This window comes from Rhipicephalus microplus, chromosome X (assembly GCF_043290135.1).
Source record: "Rhipicephalus microplus isolate Deutch F79 chromosome X, USDA_Rmic, whole genome shotgun sequence".
NCBI classification, from domain to species: Eukaryota; Metazoa; Arthropoda; class Arachnida; order Ixodida; family Ixodidae; genus Rhipicephalus; species Rhipicephalus microplus.
Genome location: NC_134710.1, coordinates 211,292,494 through 211,317,708, shown reverse-complemented (window position 1 = coordinate 211,317,708; position 25,215 = coordinate 211,292,494). Strand labels below are relative to the sequence as shown.

General features: G+C 43.1%; 1 protein-coding gene across 3 annotated transcripts in view; it reads left to right on the top strand.

Moving 5' to 3' along the window:
- Positions 1-10,260: 10,260 nt before the first annotated feature.
- The window catches only part of LOC119187719 (golgin subfamily A member 2), a 157,413-nt gene continuing 142,458 nt past the window's right edge, over positions 10,261-25,215 (top strand). Inside the window, exons 1-5 of one of the 3 annotated variants that reach the window (XM_075878545.1) lie at positions 10,262-10,417; positions 10,813-10,893; positions 10,992-11,029; positions 13,592-13,696; positions 21,025-21,250. In XM_075878545.1, the coding sequence (XP_075734660.1) occupies positions 10,340-10,417; positions 10,813-10,893; positions 10,992-11,029; positions 13,592-13,696; positions 21,025-21,250 (528 nt within the window). In that variant the 5' untranslated portion in view covers positions 10,262-10,339. Of the gene's footprint in view, positions 10,418-10,772; positions 10,894-10,991; positions 11,030-13,591; positions 13,697-21,024; positions 21,251-25,215 lie in introns of all 3 variants that reach the window. The other 2 variants (XM_075878547.1, XM_075878546.1) reach the window with 2 other exon arrangements.

Here is a 25,215-nt window from a genome sequence, read left to right as displayed (position 1 = left end):
CAATTAAGCTTTTTCAATAGAACTGAAAACCTGACTTCTGTCGAACCACGAACTTATATGTGTTATCGTCTAAGCACACAACCTCAGGATAAAACGCTAATTTCTGCGCCTGTGTCACACCGGGCACTTTTACAGCGAAAGCTGTTATGAGACCAAAAATCGGGTCACGCGCGGCGTCGTAGTTGTCCGCCACCGCCGCTGGTGTCCGTAACCCCTATCGCGAAAAAAAAAAACAGTACCAAGGACACAGTGGGGCTCGAACCTGGGTCCACTGCGTGCCAGCCCAGTGAGCCACGTCGGAGTTTGGGACTTGTTCGCGAATCTTAGGCAGGCTTTTTGATGTCGGGAAAGGAATATGAGTAATAAATTGTTTTAGAATTAACAGCAAAGGAACAGCGATTCGTCACACAATGCCAATAGCGTAACAATTAAGTGTGTCGTCCAATGCTCCGATTCATTACAAAAGCTTGTTTTTGATCACCTAATAAGTGAGGTGCACACCCACCTAGGCATAATTACTCGTCGTCAGCCACTGCCCGATTGGCACAAAATTCCTTGCACGTATTTATCGTATGCAACGTTTCTCAGAAAAATGACGAAACATATCATTGCAAATGCTGGTCTACTACCCAGAAATCATCATTAGTAATGATGTAGTGGGCACCCAGCAAGTATGCTTGCAGTAGTTACCCAAATAGTGTTTAGGAAAGGCTGTGAAACGCCACTCTTTTCGCTCTTACTATGCCGTGCCTTCCACGCAGGACTGGCGTGTTTTTTTTTTTTTTAGAGATCAGCGGCAATCAGAATCGCTCGAAATTCGAAGTGTTCGTGCGACTGAACAATTATAAAATGTAGTGAGTATGTGATGACGTCAACTGCGGCTGGCTCACGTGAACTATTATGGTTTCCTCACGAGTAAGCTATATTCATTAATCAAACTTTTAAGGTGAACCTAAACCTACATATGCATGTTCACACCGAAAGATGAATTATGTGGCGATGTTCACTAACGACAGAAAAACAGGCCATTTGCTCGAACAGATGAGAGCCCACTTGCTGGCGTCGCTTTCAAAAATATCAAATGCAACGACAACAAAATGTGAACACCGTGACGTACGTACATTGCGCGGGGATTCATGTTGAGCGCGATAACTTTGTGTCCGATGTTTTTTCGAACAGGACACATCATTATTGATATCGCTCAAACTATAAAAGAAACACTTTTGCGATGAATTTTCAGTGTCAGCATTCACGTTTTGCTACCCATACTAGCCATCAGTGCACTCATCTGCTACGGGTAGAAGCTTGTGACAGCTACCGATGTGTTCCCTGTAACTGGAGGCCTTCGACTAGTCTAACTACAGTGTTCTCCTTCTAGAACACTGTAGTTTGACATCTGAGTATCGCCTCTGTGCTATTAGCCTACGCCGAGCTTTTACATTGCCTTTAAAAAAGTGGGCAGAACAAACGTACGCGCTCTCAGTGGGAATCCAGTTTTCTCGCCTAATCGCTGCAATGCAGGCGCTCTTTCCATCGTTAGGGTGTCTACCATCGTCATCGGTGGAAAAACAGAGCGTTTTGACTAGCATATAAAATTCTTTCAGGCTTGCAGACTGCATCCTAGCTTGACACAGCGTGCCCGAGTTGCGAGCGCTTCATCGAAATAATTTTATCCACATAAAACATTGGAACACAAGCAGCCGCGGCCAGCAAAAAAAGACTAAAACCATGCAAAATAAGCTAAACCAAATGTATGGTGGCTAGAAGCCACCATACTACAGTGTACTAGAAAGGGGCAGTAGAGTAAGCAAGGCGGCCGCGCCGCATCTCGGCTGATTCTCCGCTGGGTAACAGTAGGCTCTAGTCGCATGGTACTGAAGATCTCAGGAGCGTCTGCGTTGGGAGCGCGCGCGCCCGAGCCTGCGAAAGCGTGTAAATTGCTCGTTTTTAGCGTGTTTAATGAGTTTCTCAGCCTTTATCAGTGGACGCAGCTGCTGCGTGCCATGGAGCACGAGTGAATTTGCAGGCATGCCGAAATTGTGTCGAAACATTCACTGTTTCAAGAGCCTGCCGACCAAGAAAAAAAATGTGAATTGGAATTCGCACGGATCCGCCTAGCTTCTTACTCAATCAGTGCTTTTATCTGCGTCACATCATAAGTGGCTACTGGCGAACTACAAAGAGAAGAGAAGTATCAAAACCGTGATTGAATCACACGCTTGTTTTGTCGGCAGTCTCTACGATATCCAGAGCACAGTGTTCCTCACATGAGCCTACATGCGCTCGATGGTTTCGCGATAAATCCCAAGTATAAGATGCTGTACAAGAATAATCGGTGACGACTCTGTTTTATCATGCCAGTTTTGCTGAAGATAATAATTATTGCTTTCCGAAAGGCTTAAATACACACACACACACACACACACACACACACACACACACACACACACACACACACACACACACACACACACACACACACACATATATATATATATATATATATATATATTGCCGCGACATCTTGCCTGCATTCAAACAACGCACCCATCACCGCGCGCACAGGGACATACATGCGCGCCGTCTAGTATTGCACAGAGACGATGATGATAGCACGAGCACCCAGCTGGACCCGGCTGATGTGGGCCACGCGCTCGGGACTTCTCTTTTAGAGGAAGAAGAAGGCGGACATCTTTGGTGTTCGGCGGTAACGTTCGACGACCATAGTCCCTTTGAGTTGTGGGCACAGGTTCGGCCTTTATTAAATACGTTTTATTAGACCCCCGAGTCCTTCAACATCGTTGCATTTCTTATGGAGGTGCTGGGTAATGAATCAAAGCCCTACGAACGCACGACAGCGTAGCTCCGACCACCAGCGAGTTGATCCTGTGGAGCTCACACCTGTGCATCAGAGGACCAGTCGCCGTCTGCGAGGTGATTCACCAGAATTAAGTCAACTCCACTTCACGTACACCGAGGGAAACTCAGTGAATGGACGCCACCATGACAAGCCAGGTAACACCGGCACACGTGGTGATCAATCAGCCTCACCAGCCACCAGTATTTCATGGCGACTAGTATGAAGACGTAGAACATTGGCTGAACCTCTTTGAGGGAGTGGCAAGTTTGAACGGTTGGGACGAGAGAGAGAGAAACTACGCCGCGTATACTTTGCTTTGGAGGACTTCGCAAAGACGTGGTATCAGAACCATGAAACTTCCTTTACGACCTGGAATGAATTTTGGCGACAAGCTTTGGCTACTTATGCCAGCACCGCGGATCGTAAAGAAAAGGCGCAAGCTGCGCTTGAATCCATACACCAACTTACCAACGAAAGTGTCGCAATGTACATCGAGGACATGATCCGCCTGTTCAAGCGCACAGATTCTCGTATGACTGAAGATAAGAAGCTACGCCACCTCATGCATAGGGTGAAACAAGCGCTATTCGCTGTTCTCGTCCGCAACCCATGCCACGAACAGTTGCGGAGTTTCATATGAAAGCGACAACCATTGAGAAAACGCTAGAACAGCGGGCTCGACGGTGCAGTCGGGACATAAACTACGCACCTGCCAATGACTTCTCTGGAGGCCAGCGAAGTGACATGGACGCCCTGCGAGAACTCATCAGGTCGGTGATCAGGGAAGAGCTCAGGAAGTTGCAAGCACCTAACACTACAGCAACACTGTCGTCGACGTAGTACGAGTAACTGAGGCAGATAATACGTGAGTCGGAGCGCGAGCCACAGCCGATCCAACGCATCCCTACGTACTCCGAAGTACTCAGACAACCCGCAGCGCACACCAATGCAGCAGTTGCGATGGCCGCTCCTTACCCACAGACGGTACGCAGCGCACCTCGTCCACTGGAACCGATGGCTACCTACCTGCCATGAGCCCGTAGTGTAGCTCGCTACGTGGATCAAAGGCCCCGAAAAAGTGACACCTGGCGTGACCATGAGCGCAGGCCTTTGTGTTTCCATTGCGGGGAAGCAGGTCACCTGTATAGGTTCTGCGCTTACCAACAGGCAGGATTAAGGGCTTTTCGGTTTTACGCACCATGCCCTCGAAACGGTAAACGGCGAACGGAGATCGAAGAGTACCTATCCACGCGCCAGAGCCCACTCATTCCACGCCAACATCAGCCAAGATCGCCATCGCCCAGGAGTTACCGATCACCCAGCCCACGTGCTTCTTCCGCACGGCCTGGGCACCGTTCCACAAGCCCACACCCGGAAAACTGAAGCAAGCGACCTGTGGAGGTGAGGCCACTGATAACTACAGCTGCGAAGATCCTCTGTCACGGTTTCAAGGTGACGATGCTATGTTTACAGAGGATAAGCGCAGCAGTGCGAAGATTACTTCAGATTTGCGGTTGAAAATAGATGGATATGAGCTAAATGCTTTAGTTGACACCGGCGCTGATTATTCGGTAATGAGTCACAAATTGGCAAAGAAACTGAAAAAGGTTGTGACAAAATGGTGTGGGGCACAGATACGCACGGCAGGTGGCCACACCATTACACCGCTCGGCAGATGCACCTCAAGGCTCGAAATAAGAGGCTTTACTTACGTTGCTGACTTCATCGTGCTGCCGGAATGTTCAAGGGAGCTTATACTAGGAATGGATTTTCTGCAAGCCAATAGAGCCATAATTAATCTGCGCAGATCCAGTGTAACGTTTTCGACCGAACAAGCTATGTCGGTGGATGACGTGATCCAGCCTACCAGCAGTCCATGGGCGTCTCCCGTAGTGCTTGTTAAAAATAAAGATAACAGCCTTCGATTCTGCGTCGACTATCGGAAACTGAACAGCGTAACAAAACGGGATGTATACCCTCTGCCGCGTACCGATGATACACTCGATCGACTACGGAGTGCAAAATATTTCTCCTCCCTTGATCTCAATAGCGGATATTGGCAAATTGAGGTGGATGAGTGCGACCATGAAAAGACGGCATTCATAACCCCAGACGGCCTCTATGAATTTAAAGCGCTTCCATTCGGCCTGTGCACAGCGCGAGCGACGTTTCAGAGAATGATGGACGCTGTCCTCACGGGACTGAAATGGCAGTCCTGCTTGGTGCACTTGGAGGACATTGTCGTATTTTCAGCTACATTTGACCAACGTCTAGAGTGACTCCGCACAATATTAGAAGCCTTTCGTTCAGCAGACTTGACCATCAAGCCAGAAAAATGCCACTTTGGTTTTGAAGAGCTTCGATTCCTCGGACACGTCGTCAGCTCCGGAGGCGTTCGGCCAGATCCCGAAAAGACAGCTGCCATCGTGAAGTTCCCGACACCCAAAGACAAGAAGTCAGTACGTCGCTTCCTGGGTTTATGCGTGTACTATCGGCGATTTGTGGAAAATTTTTCGAACATCGCTGAACCACTTACTAATCTAACTAAAGACGACGTCCCCTTTATGTGGGAAAGTGAACAACAGGAAGCATTTGATGAGTTAAGAACATGCCTGCAAGCCTTTCCAATCCTCACCCACTTCGATGAGACTGCCGAAACTGAAGTTCACACTGATGCGAGTAACGTCGGCCTCGGAGCCATTCTAGTCCAGCGGCAAAGCGGTCAAGAAAAAGTGCTAGTGTATGCCAGCCGCAAGCTTTCGAAAGCTGAGACAAATTACTCTGAAACCGAAAAAGAGTGTCTCGCGGTCATCTGGGCCAAAAGTAAATTTCGTCCGTACCTCTACGGTAGACCATTCCGAGCAGTCAGCGACCACCATTGCCTGTGTTGGCTGGCGAATCTTAAGTATCCCTCTGGCCAACTATCAAGATGGAGCCTTAGGCTACAAGAGTATGCGATATTACTGTGGTATACAAATCTGGGAAAAAACACAGCGATGCCGACTGCCTGTCACGCGCACCTGTGGAGACAAGTGAGCCGGAGGAAGAAGACTTTCCGTTTCTAGGCGTCGTCCGGGCATCATAAATCGCTCAACAACAACAAAATGAGCCCGATTTGCTGCCGCTTATACAGCGTTTCCAAGGACTCAACGTTAAAGTCCCGCGCACTTTATCCAGAGGGCTCCTTTCATTCTGTCTTCGAGAAGGGGTCCTTTACAAGAGGAACTTCAAGCCTCATGGTGACAACTTTTTACTCGTTGTACCTGCACCTTTACGAAACGAGATTCTGCACGCATGTCATGATGATCCAACATCTGGACATCAAGAAAGCGCGACGGAGGAGGCGAAGCGCATAGCAGTTTCTGCACGTGGCGCGCTGCTCTTTCAGTTGATGAAGAGGATGAATTGATATGGCTGTACCCTTTAGATCGGGCGGTGGCTAACGCCACCAAGCCGTAATACTTCGTGAGCCAAAAACTAGATTTATTCTTTTTTTCTTTAAAAAGTGAGGTTGAGGACTCGTACTTTGCAGTGAAGGGTTTAATTTTCACTCGTGCCTTGACTTTTGCTACCAATCAGATAACATCCTTCTAGTTAATTCTACCCGCTCAAAGTCTATTTTGCCCTCCCTGTCTCTAAACCCCAGTGCTTTGAAAAACTCTGCGCCATCGTCCTGAACTACAGGGTGAAGCCCTTTACAGAACATTAAGTCTTCGGCAGTTTCCTCTTCATCTCCACACGCACTGCATACCGTGTCTACCCCTTCGTATTTGGCCCGATATGTTTTGGTTCGCAATACACCCGTTCTGGCCTCAAACAGTAGAGAACTACACCGAGTGTTATCATAGATCATTTCCTTGGAAATTCCCTGCTTAAAAGTTCGATAGATCTCTAGTGCGGAAGTGTGGCAGCTTAGGCTAGTTGGTATGGCATGACGATAGTAGTAGCGCGAGAACAAAACGACGACACAGAGACAAGAAGGTCGTGTCCTTCGTGTCCTTCTTGTCTCTGTGTCATCGTTTTGTTCTCGCGCTATAACTATCGTCTAGTACGGACTTCTTAATCATGCCAATTCTCCACATATCGGTCTCAGCTTCCTTGACCTTTTTATTAACCGCTAGTTCTTTTTGGTTTGGCCCCCTGCTGTTTTCTAAGTATTTACCAGTCAATTTTCTGGTTCACTTCCTCCATTTTGTATCGACATTCCTCATGTAGAAGTAGCTGAATACCTTCCACTTTTCGACTGCAGCACCGCCGCTGTGGGCAACGCGGAAGGGATCAGGCGGCGAGGCGTGGTCACGCCACTCAACACTTCTAGTACACTCTAACCATACCAGAAGTTTCCAAGGGTAGTTTTTCTACAGTGTCTAGAAATATACTGCCTAGTGTGCTGAGCGCGGGCTAGGAATTGGCCCCACAGCTGATGACTGCCGGTGGCGCCCACATGGTGCGCTGCTGTGCGAGTGGGTGCATTTGCGTTCAATCTTTGCGCTCCGCAAGCGCTGCGAAGCTTTCAGGAGGCTGAGCCACGCAAGGCCAACTATTATTTTACTGCATTTTTGGAGTGTTTTTTACATAATGCTTTATTGCATAAGAACTACTCGATTGCTTTCACAGTACTGACGCTTTGCAAATCGAAATGAAGATCATTTCGTGGCATACATTTCGCCATCCGCTACTGCCCACACACAAAAAAAAGACGCAGATCCCACGTAACTTGGGAATCAATGCTATGCAAGGTGACCCTGTTGTAATTTTTTATTAAGTGAAACATTAGGAAGCGGCACTAAGTATATGCGAGAAATGGGACAGTCAACACTGGAACCAGCATTGGCGTTTCACAAAAATTTGGCTCTTGAAAAGTATTTCGAAGACCTGGCGTGGCTCTATAGCAGAATTCTTGGTTTCCACGCAGATTTCTTGGCTTCGAATCCTCTGCTAGGACACAAACGTTTATTATTTGCATTCGTAGGGCCAACGTTGCCAATGCCAGCTTAAAGCTCTCGCGTTAAAAAATAAGATGGGGCGAGAAGGTTTTCATGGCGTATTCACGTGACGGGATTGTGAAATTATTTATGTCAGAACCAGCGAGTCATATTCATCAAACCATCTAACCCACCCGCACTAATTTTGGTTTACCCTAAGTTAAGGGGGTGATCGTGAGGGCACCTAGACGTAGGTGATTTGATAGATAGACAGACAGACGGACGGGCGGATGGACAGACGGACGGACGTACAGACGGACATACAGACGGACAGACAGACGGACAGACAGACGGACGGACGGATGGAGAGACAGATAGACCGATAGATAGATAGATAGACTGATAGGTAGACAGACAGACAGACAGACAGACAGACAGACAGACAGACAGACAGACAGACAGACAGATAGATAGATAGATAGATAGATAGATAGATAGATAGATAGATAGATAGATAGATAGATAGATAGATAGATAGATAGATAGATAGATAGATAGATAGATAGATAGATAGATAGATAGATAGCTGCTCAAAGTGGTTGCAGTACGCAAAGAAATTTTTAAAAAACCATTGACAGTATAACCACTAGAGTTATTTTTTTCAATGTGCTTTGTTATTGAGAGCAAAAGTTATCACAGAAGACCCAAAAACCTTTACCTCTTAGCCTGCATTCTATTATAATTCTAGTGAAAACAAAGAATAATAACATGCCAATGAACAATCTGACACTCGCCGCATATGATACCCAAAACGCTGTTGGAAAGGGAGTCCGACGTTGAAATGGCGGGAGAAAACCTGTGTGAATGAAATTTGAAAGGATATTTTCAAATTTTTCAGATAAATATTGATATTTGAAATTATGCCTAAACGGCGATTTTGTTCCCGAAACCGTTCACCCTGATCCGAAAAGATAGTGCGATGGAGTCACTCTCAGAATGCTTTTTTCACACCACAGCCTTTGGATTCAGCCTTCTGTCTGCCCTCTTGATCTTACTTTTTCATTCAGGAAACCACACTGGATCCGTTAGTGCGGGGAACAAGACACCTTTTCCTTGTTCGACCGATAACTTCTTTGAGACACCGGCACAATACACGTCCTTTTTCTGCATTGCCGCTTAGCTTTCAACATCTCAGGATGTTGCAGTGTTGCAGTGACGCTGTCGAACTTCACAGCAAATCAAATGGTAGCTGTAACACCCTGATTTTAAACGCGGCGAGGCTCCGGCAGCGACAGGACGAGATGAATTTCGCGCGTTCGTGCACCCTCTCGACACGCAGCGTTGCTTGTGGCGTCTGAGTGCAGTCATCAGACTCATCATATGCGGGGCCACCCTCTCTTAGAAGTGTGGCAGCTTGGGCTAGTTGGTATGGCATGACGATAGTTATAGCGCGAGATCGTGTCCTCCTTGTCTCTGTGTCGTCGTTTTGTTCTCGCGCTATAACTATCGTCACCCTCTCTCGTCCAGAATGCCCCCGCTCAGCACACTAGGCAGCACGGAGGAAGGGAAGGTGCTAGGCAGTATATTTCTAGACACTAGTTTTTCGGTGAACACACAATGTTGCCAGGGACCGGCAGCTGGCTCTGGCTTTGGTTGGTTTGGCAAAACTTTTGAAGTCCGAAGACGTTCGCCCTAGCACTCGGCGGCCGCTCCCACGACGAGACAGTAATTGTTTTATTCTATTCTGTGCAATGTAAAACATTGTGACAATGTTGTTGCGCATGCCTCCATGCTTCAAGGGTGCGCGTGTTAATCTCGGAGATCACGTTAACTTCTTATGACAAAAAAGATGTGGCCTTTAGAGTTTCATACAATAATAACTCTATGATGCGGCCCCTCGATTTCATAGTCATATAAACTCTATCCTCGACTAAGCTGCACTTGGCTGCACCAGGGAGGTCATGGCTGTACTATACATGTAAAATAATAATATTGTATAAAAATACATAAACAGAGATTGTGTTGAGCTTACGTTTACGATTTTTTTCATCGCAAGCTGCCGTATTCTTCTTCCTGTTTTCTTTTTTTTTCATTTTATGGAACTCGATGATGCAGACAAATCAAGAGGCCGCATCTTTTTCAATATCATCAAAAGTTGACGTGGTTTCCGAGATTAACACGCTTACCTTTGAAGCATGGAGATCATGTCACTGAGGTCATGTAGACATGCGCAACAGCATTCTCGCGATGTTTTGCAGTGCACAAAATAAATTGTACAGTTTATTGATTGCAAGTCGAGATGTATGTGGTTTACGAAGATGTATATTTTATTAGTTGACGCACTGTTTGACCTGTGGGCTAACTTAACGTAGGCGCAATGCAGTAGCGCTTAATCAGTATATAGGTGTTCTGTGGTTATATGCAGTCACTGATATTTAATAAAATCGTCTAAATGCGGTGTATGAGAACGCTTTATTAACACTCATTGCAATCTTCAAAAAATTTACACGTTTTCCCTGTATTTAGCGGCGAATGTGAAAGGCGTATATGCACTATGCGCATGTCGGCTGGGTCTGCCAACATGGCAGACGATACTGAGAGGAAACTTAAAGTTGCAGCCGGTTTAAAGAAGGTGAGAGGCCCCGTTTGTGCCTGTAAATGCCTGGTTAGCGCTTATATAGCACATGATTTGAGTTGTTTAAAGTTATTTTGCAACTAACCGTTGTAAGCGTGCTGAAATGTCGCCTCTGTAAACTACTGTCATTACGTTTCCCGACATCTGGTTTGGGAGTTATCTTGCTCGTTGGTTAGATTTGCGGCAGTCTCTTATTTTTCGTTCACTTGCGAGTGTCCAGACAAGACTGCTCATTTACATTCCAGTTGATTAAGCTTCGATTTCTCTGTGTCAAGGCTTAAATGCCACATAAAAACAGTTGCTTTATACGTGTCAAGCATTTTTTCTGGTTTACGTAACTTATTCCTTGTAGACAACAAAAAATTGGTCCTGACGACACGTGTGCCTTACAGCTGAAGCAGTTCCAGCAGCGTTCTGTGAAAAAAACTGCGAAACGGAGATCTTCTGACACGCTGTCACATCACATTGAACAGGTATGTCGTGTGTGCAAGATTTCTGGCGATTATGATTTTTGCCGCGCAGTAGCTTTACTGTATTGTGTTTAAGCTCTGTGCATCGTTTCTGCATTCAGGAGGACCAAGCAAGTTCTCAGCAACTCGATGAGCAGAGGTCTGTAGTCTCGTTCATTTTCCAGCGCTACGTTATCGCGCCTGTTTCACTGGATATGCCTGTTATCATTCCCCCCAAAGTTTTCACCTATTTTAGGGCTTAGCGCAGAACAATGTAAATTTTCTGCGCTAAGCGCTAGGAAAGGTGCGCGTACAAGGCCCATACGTACACTTGTGCCACTTCAGTGCGCTTGACTCCTTATAATAAATTATGAGGCGTCACTTGCAACAGTTCCATTAAACATACTATTTCGTTACTATGCTCTGTATAACGTGTTGTGTAACCATGACAAAGTAAAATTCGTTGAATGATCATGAAAACACGGAAGAGGTTCACTGGAGATAATACAAAACATTGAAAAGCGAGCTGTCACCAGCTTTTAAGCTGTCAGAAATATTTAAAAATTATTTTAAATAATGTAGACTTGTTTCTCCGGCCCGTCCTGTGTGTACGTGTGTGTATTTTTCCTCTTGTGCTGCTTATACCAGTATAATTTTTGACAATTTTTATTAACTTCTACTATTTCTATAAAGTGGGTGACAGTCTATCCTAATTGTAAAAACTATTACTTTCCCTCTTAATGTAAAGACAGACTGCGTACAAGAAATCGCCCAGCTATAGGTTCTTTGCTGCACCAGTTAAACAATAGGTTAGAAATGTCTAAATAGAAGCCTAAAAAACTTGGCTCTGGTGATTTATTTGCTGTGTGTGCAATATTTTAGTAGACTGAAATGTTCTGGGCTTCTTGATATATTGATTACATAAAGTTATTCAACAGCACCTCCATGCTGCCAAGCATGAACTGTCTAGCTGTTGATGCTAAAAACACTGTTAAGTTATTTGCATAGGAGCAGGACAATCTGTTTACACATCAGGTACTCTGCAGTGCCAGGAACAGTATTGGTCATACCAAGATGTGTCTGATGCCAAGACACCAGATACGTTTGGTGTTAAGGAAAGTAACTTCACGTTAAAATGGTTGTTGAGAATAAGAAGTGCTCTGCAATATACTTCTCCTGTTTCTAAAGGGGCACTAGGTTTAGATTGACAAGCTTCACTCTGAGAACTCTGTCATACGTTTCACTATCATATGTCATATGTTTCACTATCATAAGATCATTATTAGCCGAGAAAATCAAGGTTGAAGTTTCATTTTTAAATTTCGTGCCAAAGCCTCTATGCGTGATGTCAGAAATGTCAAAATGTATTTGCGGTATTTTCGTGTCATTGACTCGGTGAAATTTTCTGAAACTTTGCATGCTAGGGGGCTCTGTAGCTCCCATAGGTGACAGTGTACTTCATTTTTATTGATTGGAAACTTCGTAGGACCCAGTAGACACCTTCAAAATTTCGTACATCATGGTGTTTGGTGTGGAAATTTCAAGCTGGCGTTCCCACCTGCATCTTCTTTTCGCACATTTGCTCGCCTACTAAGCACCATGTCGTGGTAAGAGCATTGTTTTCGAGATTGTGAAATGGTACTTTACTAGTATGGCGAAAAATTTTAAATGCGGAGCATTTCTTAGTCACACGATGTCGCTCTTTGGCGTCTGTGATGCCGTCCACACCCCCCATTGCGCATGCTCGCGTCTCGCGTCTCGTGCCGTATGCTCGCGTCTCATGCTGAGACACGCCTGCTCGCGTCTCATGTCAGCCCAGGAAGACACTCGCATAACTATCGCTCTAGAAGCCATTAATAAATAAGATACCACTGGGCGTTCAGCAAGACGAGCATGTGCAGTGGGGGTGCCGACCTCTCCTTCGAACACGGGCGGTGTACATGTGTATATAAGCGGTGGAGCGCGCATTCGGAATTCAGTCAAGGGCGTCTTTACTTGGCTTTTGCTTGACTTGACACTTTGCTTGACTCGAGTAGATGCATAAGAAGCAACAGTACCTTCAACCAGAAGTAGGGTGCAACCCAAGATCAGCGTCCCACCACTCTTTGAAGGAAACGCTTCTCCTTCGTACAATAAATAAGAATAATAAGGACAAAATAACAAATAAACATTCTCAAACAATACTCAATTTTGCGACATTAACGCGATACCCCCACCACTCTGCGACACATTTACTCAAGTTTCCCCTATGGGAAGATTTGGGTGACTTTTTGCTTTTTAGTGTCCCTTTAACTCTTCATGTTGCTCTTAAAATCAGTGACACAGCAAAACAAACATACAAGGGGGACAATGTATGAGAAAACAACTTTTTACATACATGTTAATTGAATGAGTGTAATAAAACAAGAATACCATAATAAAAAAAGGGAGGTTTCAAACATGCCAAAGCCCAGCTGAGTGTAAGCGCAAGCTACTGCAATTTAAATAGTAGCAGTAAAAAGTAACGTACCACTATCTGAATATTTTTGACCCTTATAATTGCAACAACAGGCATGGGTTTTATTTACAAAGTGATGTACCTTTTCTTTTGTAGTATTTTGTTACAGTTGATATGAATTGTGGTTTTGTCATTTCAGATCTTGTGGTGTGCCCTATAAGGCCCATTTATTTTGTTTAAGAGTTACTTGTTTATCAAATTAAGCAGACCTTTTTGTTGTTGCAGTTTTCCAATGTCCCAGTCCTCAAAGCCCAAGGGAACTCTGTCAGTGACATCACAGTCTTGTCAGGACCTCTCACAGTTGAGAGATGATGTTCAGCCAAGCCATAGGTGCCTGCAAACTTTTTTAAAATCTTATGAAAGATGTTTTCACACCATCATGCAACTTTTTTTGCTAAAGACAATTTTGTAGTGATTGGCACATTTATGTAATTATAACATAAAGGCTTTTGTGAAATCACTAACATGAGGAAGCCCTTTGGCTTCCATCCAGAACAATACAGTTATAGGTTTTATCACGACTTAAACCTGTCACATGTGACTTGCTAATCTGCTGGATGAGCTGGTGGTGGAGAGAAGTTGGGCCCCTGCCCCGCCACGGTGGTCTAGTGGCTAAGGTACTTGGCTGCTGACCCACGTCGTGGGTTCATATTCCGGCTGCGGCGGCTGTATTTCCGATGGAGGCGGAAATGTTGTAGGCTTGTGTGCTCAGATTTCGGTGCACGTTAAAGAACCCCAGGTGGTCAAAATTTGCGGAGCCCTCCACTATGGCGTCTCTCATAATCATATGGTGGTTTTGGGACACTAAACCCCACATATCAAAAGTTGGGCCCCTGGTAATCTATTGACCAAACATGTATGCATGTGTATACAACATGAAGAGCACTCATCTAGAATTGGGTAGCAAGCAGGAATAGACATTACAGCACCAGACCGGTCCTTTGCTTCATTAAAGTCATGGGCATGCAAGTGTGCCCTTGTGTCAGCATATGCAGGTTTGCTCATGTCTAGACACTTAGCTGTTTGGGGCAGCATTTCACTGTTCAGTGTAAATTATTTAGCATAACTTAGTAACGGGTTCATTACTGTGTTGTGTGCCAGTGCATAGGTGCAGTTCATGGTAATGGTTTTATTTCAGGTATGTAATCAAGGGCAGCATTGTGATTTTTCACCTCTGGTGCAGCTATCAGGGAAAAGATCTTTAAGGTAGGCAGGGGCACCCCCGAAAGAAAGTATGGGCAACAATTTTTATTACTACAAAGACTAGTACTCCAGCCAGTGTGAAGTATCATGAAGGAGCACGATGGCACACCAACCACGTAGTCTGCTTAAAAAGTAGGGTAACAGGCTGTAAGTGAAAAGGAAGCTCCACAGCAGAAAAGCTTCAGTGTAACTATGGCTTGAATTTTGCCTATTATATATAACGACACTTCAAAGAATTCAGAAAAAAAGAACCAATCGTAAATTATTGCATGTCCCTTTGGGTGACGAAACCTCTAGTGGCTCAGTGAGAGTATTTTCATACAGATGAGAAAGTATTTGCATGGTAATATTTAATTTTGCCATTTGTATGCTTTGGCCTTAAGTTCACAGTAGCTGTCACTAATAGCAAACAATAAATTTAGAGGATACCACAAATTGCATTCAGAGAAGTGTCATTCTTACTGTCAAAGATGTTCCACACAATGTTTTATTCATGCAAAGATTGCCAGCTCCTGAACTTGGCTTTAGTAGTACATTAATTAATCTTAGTTAATAGAAATTTTCGGAGCCCTATACTGTGGCATCTTAATATTCATATCACAGTTCTGGCAAATAAAACTCCAGAAATCAGTATTACGATAGCTAGCTAGCTCCACCAATCCAAATAGGCATAAGTTTTTGCAGCCACTCATCATAAGAATGTGGATTTTGACATCTTCTAGGTTGGTGTAAACTGTTCATTGGCAATATGGACTTTATTGTATGATGAAGAAGCCAGAAACTGAACACTGAAGATTTGAAAGGCTTCCTGATACATTTTTCCAAGTAACACTCACATTGTCTCAGTATTGGAGTTTGTCTCACAATTCAATTGCTGACCAAATTTTTCAAATCCATCAAGTACAAGTGGAGTGACAGGAATTTTTTTGCACCTTATTAGTAATTTTCTGTTCTTTCATTACAATGAGTGCACTGGAAGATACGCAGGGTGAAGTGACAGAGGACAAACAGCTATGTCAATGTGTGTCACTATCTTTATGTTCTCTTCTGATAGAATCCCAGCCGTGGTGGCCATATTTAAATAGACGTGAAATGCCTGAGGCTTGTGTAGTTCGATTGAGGTGCATGTTAAAGAATACCACATGGCCAAAATTTCCAGAGGCCTCTGCTCTGGCATCTCTCACAATCATATAGTAGTTTTGAGACGTAAGACCCCAACAATTATTTAATATAGTCTCTTCTTTTTTGAAACACTTTCCCTCACTTCCAATGTGATTTTGGATTGCACTAATGTTGCCACTGGGTAGGTCCGCACACTGTGAGGGTAGGCATCGGCATGTGGTAACAGCGATGATAACTATGCAGCACTAGAATACTTGACTGTGTAAAATTGGCCGAGCTGAGCTTTGTGATTGGTGTGCACTGGCATTGTCATCTTGCATCAGTTTTACCGAGGAATATATTGTAGCCAGTACTGAAGTAGCGAGCTCGGTACAAGACGAGTGACTGACTGAGGCATCAGGTGTTTGAAATAGCACGAGTGTAGTTTGCATATGATCCACCATGTTGAAACTTGGCACTGCGCACAAGCTTCATAACGTTTGAGGCTACTTATAAATAAAAAACTGAGGGAAATAAATAGGGCACAAAGGCTGTGATACTGAAAAGGCAGCATGAAAAATATCCTCGAACGTGCACTTGTGCGCTGAGCTCAGCAAAGAACAGTTTTCTCCAAGAAGTGTATCATACGTATAAAAATTTCAATTTAAGTTTTTGATTAGTACAACCTGTTTATGCAATTACAACTAATTGTATACTGCAACAATAGCAGAAGTGCATTTGATTTAAGTCGTGAGATTGAATCCGAACTGCGGCAGCCACATTTTTTATGGAGGTGAAAATCCTTGAGGCCTGTTTATTTAGATTTAGGCACATGTTTAAGAATGCCAGGTGGTCAAAATTTTTGGGAGCCCCTCCCCCCCTCTTCACTACAGCATTCCTCATAATCATTGTGGTTTTGGGACATTATAAATCTCAACAATTATGTTATACATTTAATCCAGATGTCACCGTTCATATAAGAGGAGATTAAAGTAGGTGATATAATCTATCATAGTAATGATGAAATAGTGCACCCAGTGACCGCTCTGAATAGAGTGAGGACAGGCCCCTGTATTAAGAGAGGGTGCTTGAGAAAGTAGAAACTGTGTGCTCCACTTGTGAACTTTACGCGCTTTGCATTTCTTGAAGATTTGGCTTGCTGTTCATAACAGTACGGGTTGTTTTTTGTTGTTTATAAAATGTGTGTGTGTTTTTTTTTTTCACTAAGCCTCAGAAGTGATTTAGTACGCATTTGAGCTCCGTCCCGGTCATCTAATGGCTAAGGTACTCTGCTGCAGACCCGCAGGTCGCAGAATCGAATCCTGGCTACGGGGGCTGCATTTTCGATGGAGGCGGAAATACTGTAGGTCCGTGTGCCCAGATTTGGGTGCACGTTAAAGAACCCCAGGTGGTCGAAATTTCCGGAGCCCTCCACTACGGCATCTCTTATAATCATATGGTGGTTTTGGGGTGCTAAACCCCACATATCAATCAATCAATTAGTACTCATTTAAGAACATATTTTGATTCACAGCACCCTAAGTATTAACATGTGCTGTAAAAGTTGTCACACTAGTTTATTGGTGCTGTTTTTGGCATGAAGTGATAAAAATGGAACTGTGATGACTATTTTTTGCCTTCTAAATAATTCGTTGCTGCAAATCTAGCAAAAATTGTGTTTTGAAAATGTTATTGAGTGTTCCTGTTTATTGCTGCTATTGGTGCAAGCGATAATGGTACCAGTTTTTCAAGCTGACTTTACTCTACCATGCAAATCTCCTGTATCCTGGGATGGTTTTTAGCAACTGTGAAGCTCAGGAAATGCTAAGACGGTTGGACATTAAAGTCAGTTTTAACACACCTCAGTTAATGGCATCAACACTAGCGTTATGTTGGGCTACAGTGTCGATTCTGGTCACTTCACATGACAGTATGGCTAGTTGTGATGACATGAAGTACCAAAACAAATAATTTGGCTGCTTCTGCGTCACCAATGGAGCCCCAGTGCGGAATGGTCATGGAAAGGTCACAGTGTCGTGTGCAATATCATGTGGTGATGATAGGGTAGAATAGGAACTGAAACTAGCTTTTAAAACATGCTGTAATCAATTTTTGAGGATGCACTCACACTTACCACTACAATTTGTGCACTTGCACTTTTGATGGCTTAACCTTTAATTTAATGTAAACAAAAATTGTGCCTTGGCTTACTCAACATATTGAAAACTCAGTGTTTGTAGCAATGGGGAATATTTAATATGCTTTACACCATATTCTATTATTTCTTGGTGACAACTGGAGTGCATTTCAAGTACCAATGTTGTCAGGTTTGAAATAGTTGTATTAAAATCAATTGTTTTTATTGTAGCTGTGCTGAAACTATGCTCCAGGAAGATTTTTTCTTGGTCTCTCCACTGTTCTAATAAAGAAGGTTGGCAGCAATGACTAATCTTGGCAAAACGGTCAACTTTGGCCAAAGAGCACCAGGTTTGGGGTAATAACAGGGTTGATAGTGTGCAAATAAATGGTAATAAATGAGGTCAGAAAGTGCAACAACCTGTAGCGCTTTCATTTTAAGCCAGTTAGACTGGTTGTAGCAGCTCTCTGAAGCAACCAGAGCTGACACGATGGCAAATTCGACTGTTTCCTGAATAGTACCCTGTACCTGTGCACTCGGTCTATCTACAAGTAAAAACTGTAGGAGTGAGGACTTATGTTTGTCATACAGTTAACATATCTTTCTTCATCTGCCTTCCTTTTGAATTCTAGCCATGGAGGCAGCATGGCTGTCTTTATTTTCAAATGGTACCACCTATTATAATCCTTTTATTTGTGAGGTTTCAAAGAATAGTGATGGGCTGCTTAGTGGCCAAATGACAAAGGAGATACAGTAAAAGCTGCTAAGTAAACTGAAACTTTATTTGAACTTACAGTTAGTTCAAATTGATGCCCCTGTCCCGGCATAGCCCCGGCGTATTTCTATGGGGGAAAACTCCTGATAATTCAAATGCGTCTGACCGTACAACGGTTAATTTGAGCCCCTGGTTTTCATCACTCTTCGCAGAAGTAGTTCACCCAGAGTGATCACAGTGTGCGGCATGACCAAACTAAACCAGATTTACTGTAGATGCAAAATAATGAAGCAGCAGCATTTCTCAGCTGGTGCTGAGAAATGCAAACGATGCTCATGGAGTCATGACGTTAGAAACACAAGCAAATGCAAATCACGGTTTACTTTCAATTTTGATTGTGTTTAGTCTGCCATGTAAATGATTGTGGTTTGGAGAATAAGTACCGTTAAGTATATTTCGACATTTTGGCTCACTGCTAACATCAGTGCGACATCGGTGCTTGTTTCTGGTGTATCACTGTCTGATCAATTAATTCTTTTTGCTGTTCGAGCTTCATGGACTTAATTTACAGAATCACCTGTCACAAACATGTAGTAATGCCTGATTCGTGATAACGAGCCAGGAGTTGGCCTTTTTGGGCTCTGCCTGCGCAGTTTGACGCAATGTCCGTTCATTCTAGCACCCGCCCACTAATGCGAACTAACTCTACCTAAATAGAATGTATAGAACAATATTATGGTCCTCTTAGAGTTCCATACAGTAAGCTTTTACTGTATTATATCTTTTAGTGTGGCTGGCTAAGCTCCAATATTGCAAGTATTTGGAGAAGTGAAAAGCCATAAGAAATAACAAGAGGAGGGTGCTTGTTTCAAAGCTTGAAATGCTAGAAGGCAAGAAAAATATTATGGTTCTCTTAGAGTTAGATACAATATGCTTATATTGTATAGCTTTTAGTGCGGCAGGCAAAGCTCCAATATAGGGAGTATTTGGAGAAATTAAAAGCCAAAAAAAATAGCAAGAGGAGGGCGCTTGTTTCAAAAGTTGAAGTGCTAGAAGACAAGTTGCAACTCCAGAAAGTGTTCAGCGGTCTGAGAAAATCTGCAGACAAATTTTGTGATGGTACTAGAGGAGAGAATCAAACTACTCTATTGGCCAAGTTAACAGCTTCGGACGGACAGTCAAAGAAAGAACTCACAGCTTTGCCGCAAAGGCGAAGCAATGAACGCGATAACAACAAATTGGAAGGTCACACGCAGAATGGCCAGGAGATCAAAAGGTGCCCCAAGTTTCTCTTGCACAAATAACGTACAAAACGTACTCTCAGGCACAGATTAAAGCGAATAAGTGTCTCAGTTGTTACTTCACTGTGTCTGAGAAGAGGGCTCTTTTTGAAAACGTAGACTGTGCAATGTTTGTAGTGAACTTTGTGTGCCCGGTAACTAAAACAAAATCATTTCTGTAAAAGTTGAATGCCAGTCAAGACGTACGATCTTCCCTACTGTGATGAGATAAGGGCACGCGAGGAGCGTCGACCCCTATTTGCGGGGCAAAGTGTGCGTGAGAGATGAGAGCGTGGCCGCCGCGTCGTGACGATGTTGCCATGCGCGCTCATTGCGCCATCTTGCTGGTAATGCTAAAAACGCGATAGTCCCCCTGCCCCCCCCCCCCCCCCCTGAAGATGCCCATCAGCTGTGGTAAGTGGTAGATATAGACCGCGTGCCATTTGAATGTTGGAGGACGTGCTCCTCGGTGGCTCAGTGGTTAACGCCCCGAACTCACGATTCAGAGGACCCAAGTTCGATGCCACACGCCGGGGTCTTTTTCTCGATTTTTTTTTCTGCATTTATATATATATATATATATACATATACAATGAGTGACGGCGACGATGACGCCGGTGGCAAAATCCAGCCGAGAGTGTCCATATAAATGCTATCGCAATAATGAGACTGGGCTAGTGACTGTAGGGAGAGCTTCAATCATTGGTCAAATATTCTGTTTGGACCCAGTAGCAATGAGCTGAGAAATGTATGTGAAGTCTAGGAATATATGTCTTTTTTTTAGGTCCGAGGTCTGTTACCATGACAATGCAGAAAATATAAGTTTAATAAAAAGCATTTGGATACGTGAGTTTCGTTACATAAAAAAGATTAGGGTGGCATCATAAACAAGCGAAAACAAAACTTTATAATTAAAAAGGTCTTTAATTCACTGGCTCTTAGGATCAGGGTAATTTACTACACTCAAACATCATTATAACAAAGTTGCATCTTGCATGGAAATAAGTTTGTTATATCCAAAAATTTGTTGTAAAGGTTTAGTCCTAATGCTATATTTATTGCAAGGCTATTTTTGATTTACTTCATTACACACGATATTTCATTAGATCCGGTTTTGTTATATCGAGGTACGAGTGTAAATATTTCATCCTGTGAGGTCTTCTGCACATGCCTTGCTACTTTATTGTTTGCTCTTTGTCTAAGCTGTGTCTACTTTTCACAGGGTACTGTCATCTACCGAAAGCCTTCGTCAGATCACTTTGCAGTTGAATGGCCTAATGGAAGATACCAATGCTGCACTGAATGGCGAGATGGCCACACTTGCAGACTCACCTTCCTCTGTAGCACTGCGGGGGGATGAACTTCTGCGAAGGAACCAAGAATTAGCTACAACCCTTGAAGCTTTGCAGCAGGATAGGGATCAGCTTGAATTTCAGCTACAGGAGTTAGTGAGTCGAGTTTTTTTTTTTAACAAATTTTTGAAACTTTGTATTGGCGTGCATACAACTATATGCTGTAGTACAGTGAAACCTCGTGTATTGGCGTGCACACAACTATATGCTGTAGTACAGTGAAACCTCGGTGATGCGCATCTTGCAGGGTAACAAAATATCTGTGTATTGTCCGGAATTCGTATCATGAGAAAACATAAAAAATCAGTATGCAACAAATAAAAGCTGGCGTATACTTTCATTGATTGCTTCTCAGTGTCTCACGCAGCAACATCATGAACAGTGATGAACTGCTAGTGAAATTTCGAGATATTAACGATCATACTTGTAGTCGTAAATATACGGCACGTGCGTGGAACCAGAAGGGTTACGACCCGTGACCGCTTGTAGCCCCTTTCTGATCTTAGTATGCTCTTCAGCATTACACCAGAGTACTGCAACAAAAGTTACCTAAGCTGCACTTTGAATACGAGGTATGAAGGCCAGGGAGTTTTAGAACCACTGACCTTTGTTGTTATTTTTTTCTTATCGTGGGAGGTTTACTCGCCGAAGGTTTACTCAGTGGTTTGCTCAACATTCGAGTCTCTCCCATGCAAATTGGAGAGTTGGCCGATGTGCGCGTGTCCAACAATCATGCATCTTGCAATGCGAGGCCTTGCTCTTTTATGATGACTTTTCTCTTTCTGTCCTTGTCTACCTTTTGTAGGATGTTTGATTGTTAGGACACGACTTGCATCCATGTGGCAGGCACGTGTAAACACAGTGGAACATCGCTGCCCCGATAACAGCAGCATAGGTCGGAGAGGGGAAAAAAGGGGCATCAACACCATCTGTAATCATAAACACGAAAGCGTGCGAAAGCGCATTAGGGCCTCCAAGATTGGCGTGCACAATTTGCTGTGTCTTCCGTGGCGGAGCGGGCAGTAGCTGTTCGAACCTGTGTGGTACTGTATGTTCATATCAAACGTTGCGGGGTGAAAAGTTGTTCGCAACAACCGTACTTCATTACATTACAATGCTAATGGACCTTGAACTGGACTACGAAGAAATTCATATCACTCTGAAATTTGTACTAGCCTTGATCATATAACCAATGTTCCACTGTGGTCGTAGTAGTAGTAGTAGTAGTAGTAGTAGTAGTAGTAGTAGTAGTAGTAGTAGTAGTAGTAGTAGTAGTAGTAGTAGTAGTAGTAGTAGTAGTAGTAGTAGTAGTAGTAGTAGTAGTAGTAGTAGTAGTAGTAGTCCTAATAATGCTCTCACAGAGCTGAAAAGTAGCATGCAGTTTAATGCGAATGGTGGGGGTGGGAATAATCTTAAATGATGTCTCGATTTGTACTATTTGTAAGCAACAAACCTTTACTCTGCTGTTCAACCTTAGTCTTCTTGTAAGTAAATCTTCGTTAATTCAAACTTAATTCAGGGTTCCAGATAATTTGTAGAATTTCCTCAATCTGAAAATTTGTTATTTATATATCATTGAATAGCTTGAGAAGCAAACCTGTTGCTTCCTAGTTAATTTTCAAACTTCCGTTCTTGTCATTCATAGTTTTTGCCCACATTTTGTAAGAATGCAACACCATTATTTCTTTTCTGTTTCTCTCCTATTATGTAATTATCTTTGCAACTCTCAGCTTTCCACCTCGTATTTCTACATTTAGTTTTTTTTTTTCACACAAGCTTACTATTCTTCCCTTCTACCATTAAGGTAAAGGAATAGAGTGAGCGAGGCAATCATGAGCACGTCGCTCAGGAAGGCAGTTCCTGCCCTCACACACCTTGTCCCGGAATGTTGGCTTCAGCAATATTCCTTGTATGATGGTTTCTCATCACTTCAACCCATAAAATTCTCTATCTAACGCTTCTCTTTTTTATGCATTATTCTTATGAAATCCTTAGAATGTCTTGGAATGGATGAGTGCAATCATCCTCGCACAACTGTTGGGCCCAAATGCTCATTCATGAGCATCATCACATGCCTCTTAAATATCTCAGCTAAGCAGCACTGTTCAGAAATCTGAAAACTTTGTACTTGATGTGTTTCTACCTAATGTGTCTAAACCATAAAATTCTTCATTGCCGGATACCTGCCTGATAGAGCTGACATTTCATTATTATGAAAAATTCCAGGCAATATCCTGTAGCTGGTTACATGCACTGAAGTCAGCTTGCCCATATGATTATGACTGTGCAGCAAGTGCAGCACATCTTACAGCTATGTTTTGATCATAATTCAGCTCAACTAATGCAAAACTGTCCTGTTTGGTGGCTCAAAATTTTTATGTCTTGAATTTTAAGGGAGTGTGAACAATTCTTTGTCAACAATATTGCACCAATACTTCAGAAGACCACTGAAATTTATTGAAGAAAAGAAGTGGGAATTTAAGGCCACATTTTTTTTGTTAGGCACAATAGTAATGAGAACTAACAGATAATGATGCCAAGGGAATTATAGGGAATGCTGTTAGAAGTTATCGTAATGTAAATGTGGAGAATGTAAATGTGGAGAATGAAATGTGGATAAAAAAACAACTTGCTGCCAGCAGGGACTGAACCTGTAGTCTTTGAATAATGCATCTGATGCTCTACCACTGAGCTATGGCTGCAGTCATCCCCACATCCACTTTATAGGGTATATATGTGCATTTAAATGTCGGAGCATCAATCAGCGCCTCCAGTAGTCATGACTAATGGGTACTGGTTGCATTCACTGATGCTCCCACGTTTAAATGCACATGTATACCCTATAAAGTGGACAGGGGGATAACCGCCTCCATAGTTCAGTGTTAGAGCATTGGTTGCATTATTCGATGGTCACAGGTTCTGTTCCTTTCAGTGGCATGTTATCGCTTCGTCCACTTATCTCTCTTCCCATTTATATTGCAATTACTTCTAATAACATCTCCTATACTTTCCTTGGCATTATTGTTTGTTCGTTCTCAATAATAATTAAGTTTATTGAGTGATTATATTTGCCATGAGCCTATAGAAAAAATTTAGCCTATTCTAATATGCATCATATTTTTAAGGGTTAACTGTAAGAAAGTAATAATATGTACCCAGATCTAGCATGTTAACAATTTTTGCAACAAGTGAAACCTACGACGTCAGTTTCTGCTTTCAGAAAACCAGTACTTGCCAGGTCTACCAAAATTTTTTATATGTTCTTAAGTTCACTGTCATTTTACAAATGTTCTTAACATTTCATCAAGCTTCAGAAAAAAATTTTTTTGATAAAATGTTTTGCTCGTCGGTCTCTGACCACATTCTGTAAAGTTTTCTGGCTGTAAAAGAATGCTGTAAGGTTGTCTGCTTCAAGGATGCCTGTTATGAAACATTCAGATGAGCAACAGCAAGATTACTGGAATGCTTACTGTACTCTAAAAACTGTATGTGGCTGGTGAGTTTTTGCTGTGTCAAGTTTGCTGCTTGTGTATTGTGTTTGAAGGTAAATACTAGTTGTTTACAATGTACATATACATTCAACAAAATGTGTGAACCTTGAGTAAATTAAAAAAGCACAACATACTCATGATGTGAATGATGACGAGTGGCGAAGCTCCGGGGGGATCATTAACCCCCGTACATGGCCCACTCGATCGTGTAAAGACGGTGCAACATGTGTGTGCTGTATATACGAAGTTGTTTATTAATCACAATGCATGTATGGTGTTTATATGGATATGGATATAGATATTCATATGGATATAGATATCCACATAGACATGGATATCTATAGCGTGTCATGCCGATTGACAGGGAACATGGCTCGATCCTAAGGAGCTTTGCCCCTATAATTTGGGGACTCTTAAGCTTCAGCTTTAGGAGTTGAACGCGCTAGCGATATCCTGTCCTAGTGCGTACTTCAAACACTTAGTGCATGAAATTTTTTCAAACTTGCTTGCACCCACTAAGTGGCCTTAAAGGAATAGGTGCAGTAACATGTGTGCCTTGTGTAGTGGGTG